Source organism: Neodiprion lecontei, chromosome 6 (genome assembly GCF_021901455.1).
Source record: "Neodiprion lecontei isolate iyNeoLeco1 chromosome 6, iyNeoLeco1.1, whole genome shotgun sequence".
Lineage (NCBI taxonomy): Eukaryota > Metazoa > Arthropoda > Insecta > Hymenoptera > Diprionidae > Neodiprion > Neodiprion lecontei.
In genome coordinates this window covers 5,760,159-5,774,061 of record NC_060265.1, presented here as the reverse complement: position 1 = coordinate 5,774,061, position 13,903 = coordinate 5,760,159, and the positions used below count along the sequence as shown (strand labels likewise).

The window sequence follows — 13,903 nt, the reverse complement described above, 5'->3', positions numbered from 1 at the left end:
ATATTTGATTGCCCCCATACCACTTTACTCGCCCCCTCAACCTCCAGGCGATATTCCCTCGTCGGATGCAGACGGGCGGAAGTTTCATTCGAATCTACGCGCAGGGCTTTTCTCCGCATCGCTAAACTCTGTATTATTTACCTAACGTCGTTTCGAACATAAAGCTCTGAACATTTGCACTAGAATTCGCGATAACACAAAAACAAAAAAAAAAAAAATTCTTCGGGTCAAATCGCCACCGTTTATACGGGGGCACGAATTTATCGCGCGTTATCACCTCGATTCCAGTATTAATTTTGACCACGATTTTCGGGATTGCGTTCGGCCTCTCTGGTTCTGAACGCGTGGGGATGAAGCGCGGTGGCTAACCGCGCGTTAATAACCACCGCCACTGTCCGTGACAGACCCCCCCTCCCCCGGTTCGTTGCTGCGGGATAGAGAGAGAAGGAGAGAGAGAGAGAGAGAAAGGAGGAGGGGGAAAAAAAATTCCCCCCAAAGGAGTTCCGCGTTTGATGTGCCCCAGCACCGGCAAAGGGAACGGGAAACTGGGGAAACGCGGTCGCCGTGCCCACCAAATTACAATTATATTCCAAAAGCTCCGCCATGTGCACGCGCCCGACTACACGGCACGCACACCCACGCGTAGTAGAAATTATTCCACACTTTTCACCCGACGAATCGTGCAGCACGTTATACCCCTTGCACCTTCGGTCATTGTTCAATTGAAATCAATCCGTTCTATCCGCAAAATGATTTGTATAATCCGCACTCACCCTTTTTCGCGTGCAGAATGTCCGCCGTGTCTGGCGGCAGCGCTGAACAGTGACTTGGACTCAGGCTCGGCTGCAAGGACGGAAACGGACTCCCGGGACCGGAAGGGTACCTGAAATCGATGGACTTGAAGATCGCGAGGTCTAAATATTTTTTTTTTTTTTTTTTTCAGCGCATTCGATTACTTCGGAAACAATTACTGGACATTTGCACTGTGGAGAAAAAAAGACCTTGGAAAATAATTACTTCGTAAAGTTTGAACGACAAATCGGAAACGATTTGATAATCTTTAAATAGTTGCTATAATTGCATATGCCAATGATAAAGTATCGCGGTTTTGAAAAATTAATTTCATTGAATTAAATGAAAATGTACGAAATTGACGATTAAATGCGTGATTTTTACGATTCGATGCAGTGCAGGGGGATGTATTGGATGTACTGATGATGAAATTCGAGAAATATTTCTGCGAAATAACAATGCCCGAAGCAATAATTGACGGAGGTACTTTTACCGCAGTCATTTCGTCCCGAGTAATCAAGTGCCCTTTTTTTTTTTAGGTAGACGGAGGAACTTTGCGATGGAATTTGAACAATTTTGAAAATCGAATCAATCAACGTGGAACTGTGCGAACCGTTGAAAGCTGTTTCGCCCGTCTGACGCTACCGGTACCGTGACTACTTACCAAGGATTAGGTCTCGGCCAGCCGGTCGCCTGGCCGTTTAGTAGCCTGAGCTTGTCGTAGACGCTTTCGGCGGGACTTCCGGCTCCCACGCCAACGCCGACGCCGACGCTCTGCTGCTGCTGCTGGTGTTGCTGGGTCTGTTCCTTCTGGGCAGCGAGGTTCCTCAGCACTCTGTTGATAGACGATACCTGTAGCGGAGCGGGAGAGGAGAAAAAATGAGGATTAGATCTAATTTCATTATACATAATTTTATTATTATTTTATTATTGTTGAGTAAATAAAAAATTTTTAAAAAAATTAGTGGGAAGTTGAAATCGTTACATGCCCCGCAGGCACTCAGCCTTATTCGCTGAGACGCCAACCTTGGGACGATGTTTGCCGATTGATAAACGCCTCCTGGGGTTTATTACGGGCATTAGCACGCGTGGATGAAACGCAACGCGTATGGTAATTAAAAAGAAACACGTTATTCTCGCTTTGCTGGGGGGGATTCGGTGACTCTTTCGCTTTATTCGCAGGCACATATTGCAGCCGTCGAACCGCACCAGGGGACTTTTACGGATACACTGCATTTCCTGTCGCAGTACGTCGGGGACTTGCGGGGATTTTCAAGCCAATGCATATTCTCACAGCGTACATCTCACACTCCACGGCAGACTGCGACGGCCTGCGGCTCAAATCTTCTCGCGTCACTCCGTGTATATTGCAAATTGCGTATGTACCAAGGTAATAAAACCCTTCGCCAGGTGCCGTCGTGTGTTGGTACGTTTTAATATCGGTGAAAAAGAGTTTTCCCGGTTTCGAGGCAATTTACTTAGTATACCTGTTATATGTACAGATACTACGCGTTTCGACAATATCGCGGTTTTCGGAGAAAAATTTGTTTTCGGTCGGTGAGTTTATTCTTAACTTTATTTGTTATTACGGAATTGGAACTGACGTGTAAAATACGAGTGAGGCAAACTGCATGCCAGAGTATAAAATTTTACGTTTTGTAGACTTAAATTTTACAGTATTTTTATACAATATTCGAACGATTGCAAAAATATATTTTTTTCTTCTTCCAAAAGAATCATAACCGACTAATTGCTACAGGGTTTTAGATTTTCGAGACGAGAGAAAAAAAGAGAGACAATCTTTCCAATCTGCGAATGTTTCTTTTCTGTGCACAGATTTGATCAAGATCTGATGAAAAATTGAAGAAAAAAAATCGAAGAGAAATTGTCACTCCGGCATTAAGGGATCAAATCTTTCCACTTCCAAAGTACTTTTCGTTAGGTGAGCATTCACCGCGTGAAGCTGCTGCTCGTGCACAGCCGCGTCTCTGATCGGTAATTCACACGAATCGCGAGACGCGGTTCTACGTAGGAAATAATTCTAAAAGCTCGAGAGCTAAGCGCTTCCGCGTTCCTTCGGCTCCTTATTTCCGCGTCTGATAGTTTGAAAAGTTTCATCTTCCCCGATCCGTCCTCTACTCGTCCTATTATTTCCTTCTAATCCTTTTTCCTTATTTTTCCTAGGCGCAGTCTCCGCGGTCAGGATTCTGCAGCGTCACGTGATTGACCCCCCAGGTGTCCGGGAGTCAGACAAGCTCTGGATTACATCTAAAATTGGTCAGGAGAGACGGCAAGCCGCGTTATCCTTCGGCTCCGCCTGCGTCGCGGCTCTCGAGGGCTCCTTGACGACGCTGTCCTGGCGTCCCGGCGCCCCGACGACCCGACGCCGAGGCGTCGCGGTGTCACCGGCCCACGGCGTTGATGCGACTCGACAGCCCTGAACCCCGGCCACGTTTTCACCCTCTCGGTATCCGCAACATCCGGCTCGTGCTGTGAGTGCGGTACGGAAAATCGAATTCGAATTATTCCTAGGTTCTAGATATTTTTTATGCCGCTACTCGCGCCTCGATGTTTCTGTACAACGCACCTTTTGTCAGAATTATAAAACTCGATGGGAGTAAATTCATGGGCGTAGCTAATAGTGTATAAGGATTAGAGAACAGAAGGGTCGCAATACCGGATTTCGAAAAACGCGAATGTCCATTTCATAGAAATATGTATAAACGTTGAATAGTCGAATCGTGGAAATTGGGTCGAAGCAAAGAAGCAAAAATATAGAATTGTCAAATTTCATTTTTTTTTTTTTTCTTTTAATTTATTTGATATGTTCATGTATTTTGCGTCACGCCACCAAATAACGGATGCCCACTGCACTTACGGTAATTTCAACCTATCCAATTTCGAATAGAATAATCATTGAAACCACGTGTATTATCGGTTACAGGAATCGAAGAGACTTTTACCACAACTCGAAATCACTTGAGACGATCCGGGGAGTCTTCGAGTGTTTTGACACTATACTTTGCGTAGCTGTTCAACGAACCGAACCGCGTCCCTCTCTACGCGTCGATATAAATACGGGCATGCGGACAATTAGGGAAAGCTGGACCACGCGCAGGAACCGAAAGTGCAGGTATGTGTGCGAGAATGGCAGGAACAGGGACGAAGGGAGCGGCAGCCAGAGTCCCTGTACAAAGGGCTTATTTGTCACTGCCGTCAATCACCGGGTGACAAACGAAAGAACGAACGAATGCACGCGCGGCACTCGACGTCACTCGCCGAGTCGAGATCCACGTCAGTTCGTTCCTTTTTTTCTCCTTTCCGCCTTTTTTCATCCCATTAGGTCGCTCTAGCGCGCCGATCCGGCTGCCTTGGCTCAGACCCTAGACTCCGGACTCTAGAGTCTTTCGTGTGTTTGCGCTGCCCCGGCACTTGGGATTCACGAATTGAATCGAAGCGATCGTCGCGATTCATTGCCGCTTTATTGCCGCCCCTGTGCCGCCGGATCCGACGCTTTGTCGCGCAATTGGATCACCTCAATGCCCGTGAATGATGAGGAAATTGTAAACACCGCTAGCCGCAAGGATCCCTCAGCTGTGCGTGGAATTACATGTCAAGCTGGGCCGGAACTCGTGCTGCGGCGACGCTCCTCAACCCTTCGAGTCAGAGTGGTAAGTATTCTTACCACCTATTTTACATCCATTTTTTGCATGTTTAGAGAACTGTGAAAACATTTTTGTTTCTATTTTCAACATTTGCGATAGCATACTAATAGGTTTTCAATTCTCGAGAGTAATTGTTGCGTTATAACGTAAATTATTATTGTTAGAAACAAATTGATTGAAAATATCGTGAAAATTGAAGGAATAATTCATTTTCGAGAAAGTTACCCCTTCACACTTATACATGTTTTACATAAATTATAAGTTTTCGGAGTCGTCGATTACGAATCTGAAATCAGATTTTGAAAATTCAGTAGGGCGAATCCGATCAGCGACTCCGAAGACCTTTGCATAGAGTTTTTTGACCGTATTCGATCACGTTTGAAATTTTCGTCCACAATATTGGATCCACCGTCTTGATTTTTTTTCAACCTGATTTCATATTCGTAATCAGCGACTCCAAAAAACAAAAGAATCTTATTATACACATCACACAATAACGTGTAACTCGAAGGGTTAACTCGTGAGGACAGTTAGCGAGCCTTTACCGTTGACTGTTTACATTTCACGTCAAGCCAAATCTCGAATCCTGAACTCTGGGTTCAGAGGGCGTAAAGCGAAGTTTAAACTCGCCGGAATCGCGGTGATACGCAAAGATAACACGCTTGCGAACCTCGAGCTTTCGCCAAGCTTTCCAGGAGATCTTTCTTCCACATACACGTAGCCGTTCAACTTTGTTACAAAGTTAAGCTTCAACGTTACAGAGAAAAAGTGAATTCCGAAGCTGCACGCGTTTACCGATTTCCGCAAGTTTCTCCGAAACGTCCGTCCTCGAATATCAGCGCTGCGTTCAGTCGCGCTGCAGCAAATGAAAAGCGTATCAGCCTCCTCGTCGCCCCGCGTTTTGGCTGCGAATAATAAGTCGCGGTACCCGCACCCCGGTGTCTCCAGGGCCTCGTAGGCTCGATCAATAAAATTAGCATGAAGCGTGAAGTGGTAAGTGCGAAGTGGCAAAAGGAAAAGCAGCGATAGGGGCGTCGGAGAGCCGGAGAGCCGGATAGAGACGTCATAATATTGTCTCTCTCTCCCCGCTCTGCCGGGGTAATAGCAGAAAGCCCGGAGGAAGAGGCGGGCGGAAACACGCGCTGTGACGGGGCGCATGCACGGCGTAAGGGCTCGCCATTCACCGACTTCCGGTTGCCGCGCGGGGATCGGATAAGCAGCAGCATCCCCCAGCCGCGGTGTATCTGCAGCCCCATTCCATTCCTCACACGTATTGCGTGTAATCTCAGCCGAGTTCCGACTCGTACACTCCGTGCAATTCTCCGTTGATCCACGCTGTTTCTGCAGTCACGACGATGACGCGCGCTTCGGGAGTAATTGCTACGATGTTTTTTTTCTTTTTTTTTTTTTTCGTCAACTTTTCAGCCGTGTCGTTACTTGCTTTTTCTCGTTTTTCTTGGTCTCTGGACTATAGGCTAAAATCCGTGTCCTTCGTCGTCGTTGTTCGCGCGATAAAAATGATAAACTATTCAGACGATGCGCGCTGTACAAGAAATACGATCGCAACTTCGAAACTTCGCGAGAGACTCGGACGTGTTTCTTGAAATTTATTCAACTCGCGGAGGCGTGGATAACACGCGGCACGCGTTTAAATATGACATAATCCAGGGATGGGAGGAATCGTGCGGGAAAGAAATCGAGAGAGAACGAGAGAGGATTTGAACGGAGGGTGAGGTGGCATAACGAATCGCGAATTACGATCACGGTCACGGCTTATAAAGCCCTTGACGAACGACGCGGCGTGCGGGAGAACGGGAACGGGACGGAATCGTTCTCGATCGGAATCAGATCGCAATGGGGGTGCGAATGATAGCAGGAGCACGTGTCTCGCCCTCGACTCGCAGGCTTGCAGGCACCGGGATCCCGGGTTTCGGGTCTGCAACCTGTCATTAGCCAGCCCCCGATCCCGACCTCGACAACGATTTCGACTACCCGCGGTAAGCGCCCGAGGAAATTGCAGGCTAGGTGATCGGCACCCCATCGCCTAACCAAATAATCAAAAACCCCCCGAATTTTTAGCCACCGCTGTATATTGCTCACCTCGCAAAACCTTTACCATGTAAACTGTAATTTTCTGCGGCCAATTTCAGTCGCCGGATCAAGCGGTGGGTTGGCCGCTTTTGAGTTTATTGAATCGGGCTTTCTGTGCGCAGGTAATTGTTCTTTTATACAGGAGGCGGGTTGGACGTCAATTGAGATAGTCCTACACTTGGCGCAGTTCCTCGTAAGCTACGAAAATTTCTAGGGATAATGGAAAATGGTTGAAGATATTTAAGTCGTAGAGTAGTACTGTAGATATCGAGGATTCGTTTGTTGAAAGTCTGATAGATTCGTTCGATATCACGACTCGTTTTATTCGGAAGACTTTTTCCTACAAATTCACTGTAATTCGCTTATCTTATTATATCATTCTTGTATCGTAAAATAGTAGATTCTACATTTCGCCGATGTTGTTGATAATTACGATCAATAAATTAATAGCAGTATCGAATCGAATGCTGGTAAAAAAGAATAAATTCTGCTTCAGTGATCAAACGATCGTACTGAATTTTTTTAAATTTCGAAGCGACGCAAAGCAAATCATCGATATCCAAACTTTTCTCTACCATTCCATTATTTTCTATTTCTAAATCCCTCAAGACATTTTCGTAGCTCAAGAACGCAACAGTTTGTGAGATAAAACTGTGTAAAATTATCAATTTCGGTCCAAGAACCTTCGTAATTTTTCTCAAATCCAATCCACCTTAATTCCCGCAGGTTCGTTTTTTCCAATTCCGATCATCAAATTGAAACTTGCGTTGGACGGAGGACCTCAACGACGTGCACAAATTTGCGGGAAAAAAGTCGATGAATTAGAGGGGAGGGAGAGGGCAAAATGGCAATTTTCCGGTAATCACCGGCAATTACACTCGTTACGCGGATCCGAAGCACGCGGCACGCGACTTGCAAAGCTTCCCTCTCGCCGCCGCTCCTGCAACCGACCCGCGTGTCACCCCGGCTCGTGACGCTCGAGTGAAGTATCGCCAGGACTTGGCCTCGGCGTGGGAAATCCATCCGGGTTAAAAATTCGGGCATCGGCTGCAGACCGCGACCCGGACGACGACGACGACTCAATCTCACCCCGCCATTTCTCTTCCCGCCACGATCCGCGTGTAGGATTGTAGCGAACGATACGACGTGAGTTTCGTCCTATTCTATTCTCCCCCTGCAATATTAACTTGTGGTGGTGTTTTTTCAGACTGTTTCGATATTCGTTTATTCTTTATTTTGTTCACTTTATTTTTTCTGTAATTCAAGGAGTTTCAACATATATTCGATTACTCTCATTTCGATGTAATCATATTTTCAACTTCCATTTATCTATATAACTGTACTTTATTGTCTTCGTGTTCATTATAACCTGAACTTTGTCACCCCAGCAGTTACATTATAGGCTCTTAATTCACCCTCGCCGCCACTTCATGTGTAAATTGCACCCGGGAGAGATATCGTTTTATTATATGTATAAAGTAAGGCGTCGTAATAACGAAGTTCCTGTTTCGTCGCGACGGAGAAACGCAGCCGCTTTGGTAGCGGCCAAAAGTGAGTATAAAAAAAAAATCGAGAGGGCACGGGTGAAATACTAGAAACAAAAAAATGAAAAGTGTTTCAAGATCATCGCGATGCCGGTTCCGCAGTGACCGCGAAACGTAAACCTCGTGCCGGCATAGCTGCTGGTAAAGAGTCGTTCACCACTGGTTGAACCGAACTTCACGGGATACAAATTAGATTTAAATAGAACGCGAGGAACGCGCGGTATTCGCAATTTAAACACAGAGCGAGGGAGATAGAGAGCGGTGAAAGGGCGAGGAGATACGATGCCGGGGGTGTATAATCGCGGATTTAAATCCGTTGCCAGCTGGCTCTCTCACTCTCGGTTATCCTACGGCTACGTACCCTCCGAACGCACACTTGCATAGACGGGGGAACATCGCTAAGAGTATTTAACGAAAGCACCCCAGGGGGTCAAGCCGGGGAAGTAAAAAGCGGGGGAAACGCGCCACGCGTCGCGCGATATTGCCTCGCTGGCTGAATGGCTGCCGCTGCACAATTCAAGTCCACCTACGTCGGGTTCGCGGCGTGGATTGATAGAAAAGCGAAAAATATTTCGTAACAAAGGTCTTCCTCCGATTCCGTAAGGTAAGCGTGCCAATTATTGACCCTTTTATTTTCCAAAATTATAAATTGACGGCGAAAACTGTGAATTTCTCGACGAACAATGCCAATTCCTGGAAGGTTAGACACTACGAATTTATTTTTTGGTAATTTTGTAACCAACGATCGAACAGGTACAATGAAAAAAGGTCAGCAATTGGGACAGGGTCAATAACTGGTACACTCAACTCATCCGACACGCTCACTCGCACTTACGCTTTTCTGCACCGTCCGCTTCTTTATCTACCAGCTATAGGTCGGCAAAACCGATACTTGACGGGGGCTCGAGCTTTCGAAAGCTGAGTTGCTGTGATATGGACGATACGGACGCGACGCTGGGGCGGTACGATGTTTTTTTTTTTTTTTAATTGCAGAACAAACTGTCAACCCTTCGAGATTGCACACACGCGAATTCGCATCACGGTATAATTCTGACGATCCGCGTAACTTGATTTAAACCCGAACGATTTTCATCGGATCATTTTTGAGAAATTAAAGATGAAGAGTACATATATTGCTTACATAATCGGTAAAACGATCAACATCAGGAGGTGAGAAAATAATGCGATGTCTCGTGAAACTTCGAGGAATCGGTCTGCGTGAACCGGAGTTCTCAGAAACGAATTGAGATGGTAGCTACTAGATAAGAGAGGAGGGGCAAAGCAGCTCGGGCTTGATCACGGAGAGAAACTTTAGCGGCGTTGCGTGGGTCAGAAAAGGCTGCAGCGACGTGGGGCGTAAGTCGATACGTCCGATAGTTGGTTAAAAAAATAATAACAACAACAACGACAACAACGACAAAAATAATAACAATAATAATAAGAGAGGTAAAGTGGATCGCGGGTGTCCCTTCGGCTCGGTGAAATCGCGTTAAACGAGCCGCTGACAATGAGCCGTCCAACTCGGAGAGTCCGCACCGGGCCCCGGACCCATTTTTCTGACGTCGGGCCCCGTCGGGCCCCGTCGCGTCGGCTCCGCGTGTGCGTAACCATACACGCACCGTGAACCCGATGACCGGTGTAGGGTTGCAGCCCGCTCGAAGTGCTTTCGAGCGACTTTGACGTTACCCGCTCGGACAGCAGCTCGCCATCTTGCCTCCGCGTGTGGATAACAACGCGGTTTATCGTTCCGGGAGATCTTTCGGCCCTCGAGTCCTCCGCAGGTTTCGATTCTCGGACGGCGAGCCACCCGCCCGTTTTTGTACGATGTACCGCCTGTCTCCCTTCGTCTATCACCGTTTCTTACATATTCGACCGTTTAATCGCTCGAGCGTTCTTCTTTTATGTGGCGATCGGATCCTGGAATTTTACCTTGCTTCTTCATTTGTTTATCCTGTAATTATTTCATATTATTATCGTATACACCGATATTGCGCGAAACTTTCGATCGGTGAAAAAACGAGCTTTTTTGGCATCGGTATTGTCGAAGTGGTTTGGTTTCTTAACCTTTAGCTGGCACCTTGGGGTCATGCACCGAAGCAATTTTATATTCTGACTTGATTTTTATTTTTTATTTTTTTTTTTGGGTATTCACTCAAGTCTCTTTTACAAGGTAGAAAAAACAGCAACAATAATTTTTAATTTCAAGATGGTAAAAAAAATTTTTACATCACAGAAACGTTTAAGAACGGCCCCAAGGTGCCAGATAAATGTTAAGAGAGAACCTGCGGCGATTATTCTCGATTTGGAAATCCCTGCGGACTAAGGGTTCGAAAATTTTACGCTCTAACTAATTCCATTGGATTATACGGTTCATTCGTTCCTTCCTGCATTTTACGTCCGTTCTCAGATCTGGTAATTATTCACTGTGACAAAGCTCTCGGAGATGCGAATCTTACGATAAAAAGTCTGAAGTTGGTGTCTAAAAAAAAAATAAAAAAAATGATAATTTAAAAAATGTCGGATATCCGGTTCAAACGTACGGTTGAAAACGGCGCAAACTCTCCACGCGAGTAGAGTGAATCGTCCTCTGTGCCGTATGAGGGGAAGGTGGTAGGATTTTTTCTTATGGCAAAACAGCGAACGGTTTCACCCTGCGTAAATCAATGCACCCCCGTTACGATACGAAGAACGATCGACGAGGGAGCTTCGCGGGTTTCGAGGGGGAGAGAGGGAGAGAGTATCAACTCTTCTCTTCTCTCGGCTCTGCCTTCCGCGTTGACTCTCTTTCTCTCTCTCTCTCTCTCTCTCTCTCTCTCTCTGCGCTTCTCGGTGACTTGGTCCGAGTCAGAGGGTGTCGCGCGTAGACGTCCGGCTTCTGCATTATGTATTTTTTCCCGGCCGAGCTTTGTCACCCCGAAACTCACCCTCACAAATCGAGCCCCGCTAAATATATTCGGTTGCTCAGATATATCCGCGAGCGAGAAAATCTCTCTTTGTCTCTAAGGCAACGAGTCGTAGTAGACCAGGTATAGCGTATATAGGGGGCTATACGCCCCTTTCCCCTGATTTATGATACTCGAACGACGCGTCTCGTCCCACTTTTGCGGTCAAGAAATACGCTCGAGACTTGCGCTTTATTATTTTCCCACTTCGCCGTTGCAAACGCCGACTTTCACCTTCGATAGTTCTCCACACCTGCGTGGAAACGACGATTGTTAAAGTGTGCAACTGTTCCGTTGCGGGCGTCTGCGAGGGAGAGAAACGTTACAAATGCAAGTGTTTCTTTCGAGAGCGGAAAAAAGAAACGAATGATAAAAGAGGTTTAATCGTTCTATCGTTTGACAAGAATTGAATCTAATCCCACGATTATACTGCGAGTGTGTTTGACGCCCCTGGAGCACGCGGACGGAATACGTAATTGAACGTATAGCGCGGGACAAACAACTCGGGGTTCGGACGGTGTCGAGATAAACCGCGATGCGAATGTACGTGTAGTGTAGTTAAGGATGAATCGGCCGGGGACCGTCCGAATCAAAAGTTGGGAAGAGAGGAAAAACTGTTCGGAAAATATACTATGGTATCAGCTGCACGAATGATACAGCGAATCGTAATACGAACTATGGAAACAACATCTCTGTTTTACGCTAGAGAAATTAATCTGAGAGGATTCCCAAAACGCAAGCTTAGATATCGACAATTTGTCGAGAGGTTTTATAATTAGAACGTCCAAAATTATTCAACTTCCGTGTCTTTGATCCGATTTTGATGTTTTTTGACTTATTTCGCTTGCCGACAATGTCCTCACAAATTGTCTGCATAACGTTGCAGGAACACACGTAAGGCGGAAATATGTAAAACAATATATTGACAAAAATCTGTTGTACCGTACTTGTACAAATATATATTTCTTATCCAGTCTGGTGACAACTTACAGATTTGTATAAAAAAAAATTTCAAGCAATCTCTGGAGATCTGTGTCTAAAATCGTTAGAATCGGCTGAAAAACACGAGAATTCAATCACTCCGAACGTTCTAATTACAAAAAATCGTTTCTCAAGTTACGCGTTTAACCTTATTATTGCAGCTCGTGTCATTCGCATTTGTTCGAATCCATATCTATTACCTACACGTAACAGTCGATGTGTTTCGATTCGCTTTCACCGTCATTATCGCAGATCTAAACATTTTTCAACCACTTTTCTCTCCTCTCCGAACTTTCGATTCGGACGGTCCGGCGAGTTTCATCCCTATTGCTAATACATCACGGAGGAGCGCGGCGTAAAACGTAGGCAGCACTGTCGGAGGAATCGGAGTTGCGGTCGAATCGCGCGGGGCGCGTCAAACCGTTTAAATCGTTTTTGCCGTCCTTCGTCCCTTCACCCCTTCACCCATCGCTTACCCGGGTACCGGACACTGGCGACAATCTCGAACGTGTAGAACACGAGCCGAGGGCGTGCGTTACATGCCTCCGCAGTTGTTCGAGGGTGCGGAACGCGGCCCGGCCGAGGACCTCGTAACGCAGTCCCGCGGCACGCACGGATCCCACTCAGTTAAACAATTCGCGAGGAAGAGGAAGAGGAAGAGGAAGAGGACGGGGACGGGTTTGCCGGGGGTGTCGGGAGACGATTAATTTACGCAGTGTCCACGCCGCGTCGAAATGCCGCCCACGCGGAACCCGCGTTCCGCTCCCCCTCCCCCCCAGCTTCCCCTCGCCGGTGTCCCGGGACATTATTGACATGAAACATCACGCCTGCACGCCGAGGTTCGCTTGGACAACTGTAATCTTCCCGAACAGCGGTGCTCCCTGGAATTTGTACCGGAACGCGGTTTAAACGTTCGGAAATCGTCGATCAAACTTACACCGTTGGAAAAGCGTCGTTATACTCGTATTTCAATTTTGAAACCTTTTTTTTTTTTTTTTTTTTGCTTCGCTCTTCTAAATCGATAATATTCTCGTAGAAAATGACAAGCGGGTAATATTAAACGTCTTTTTTTCGCCGATAACGCATCTCTGCGAAAATAATTACATAGCTGTGTGTAAAGTGTTATACCTATTATAGGTACGACGTTAGAGTCGAATGAAATAAGTTTTCTTTTAAATATTTAATATATTTATACCGTGACCATATTTTCTAAATACAGTAATACAGAAGTATATATAAGAGGAATGTACAGGTATATCGAATTACGGACACACTTGGCGCTGCTAAATTTATCTCCGCCTGTTTCTTTTTTCTTCAAATGCAGCAGTCCGCCTTCAAACATCTGGATATTATATAATAATACCGCGGGATTTGCCTGGCGAAGTGTCGACGGGAGTTTGGGCACGGAAAAAGGAATGAGAGCCGCTGGATTTAAGCCAGAATCAGTGACGCGGTTAAACCAATAACGGTTCGGCTCCACCGCCTGGTGCCAGATTCAAATCCGGGTACCAGAACGCCGAGCTGGACGAACGTAACCCCGCCGTGCCGCCCCGCTTTCCCGATGCCGGCGGCAACACCCGGCGCGAGCGATCTGCCCGCGTCACTGGATTCAAATTTTCGCTAGAAAATTGCGTGATGATACAGTGGAAGGAGCGCGCAGCTTATGCGGGGCGAGAAGTACGACGAGAAGAAAAGGCACGATCGAGAGGTTGAAGGGTGCGGAGAAATAAACGAATTTCGGGGTGAGTCTCAGAACTGATTGGAAAACACTGTACGCATGCCTGTTTCCAGCTGTATATGCTGCAGTCGTTGGAACGTAAAAATTGAGAAAGGCGGTAAGATATGCGCGAGATGAAATACGTCAGAAGTTACAGGGAAAGAAATATAT

At 46.4% G+C, this 13,903-nt stretch overlaps 1 protein-coding gene across 3 annotated transcripts in view; it reads right to left on the bottom strand.

Annotated features, from left to right (window-relative positions):
- The window catches only part of LOC107221130 (paired box protein Pax-6), a 66,136-nt gene that overhangs the window by 24,521 nt on the left and 27,712 nt on the right, over positions 1-13,903 (bottom strand). For all 3 annotated transcript variants that reach the window (XR_006905074.1, XM_015660026.2, XM_046744095.1), the window contains 2 exons: positions 1,457-1,644; positions 774-883 (listed from right to left, as the gene is read on the bottom strand). Coding sequence is in view for 2 of the 3 variants with exons in the window: in XM_015660026.2 (XP_015515512.1) it covers positions 774-883; positions 1,457-1,644 (298 nt within the window). In the remaining variant the exon portion in view is untranslated. The remainder of the gene's footprint in view (positions 1-773; positions 884-1,456; positions 1,645-13,903) is intronic.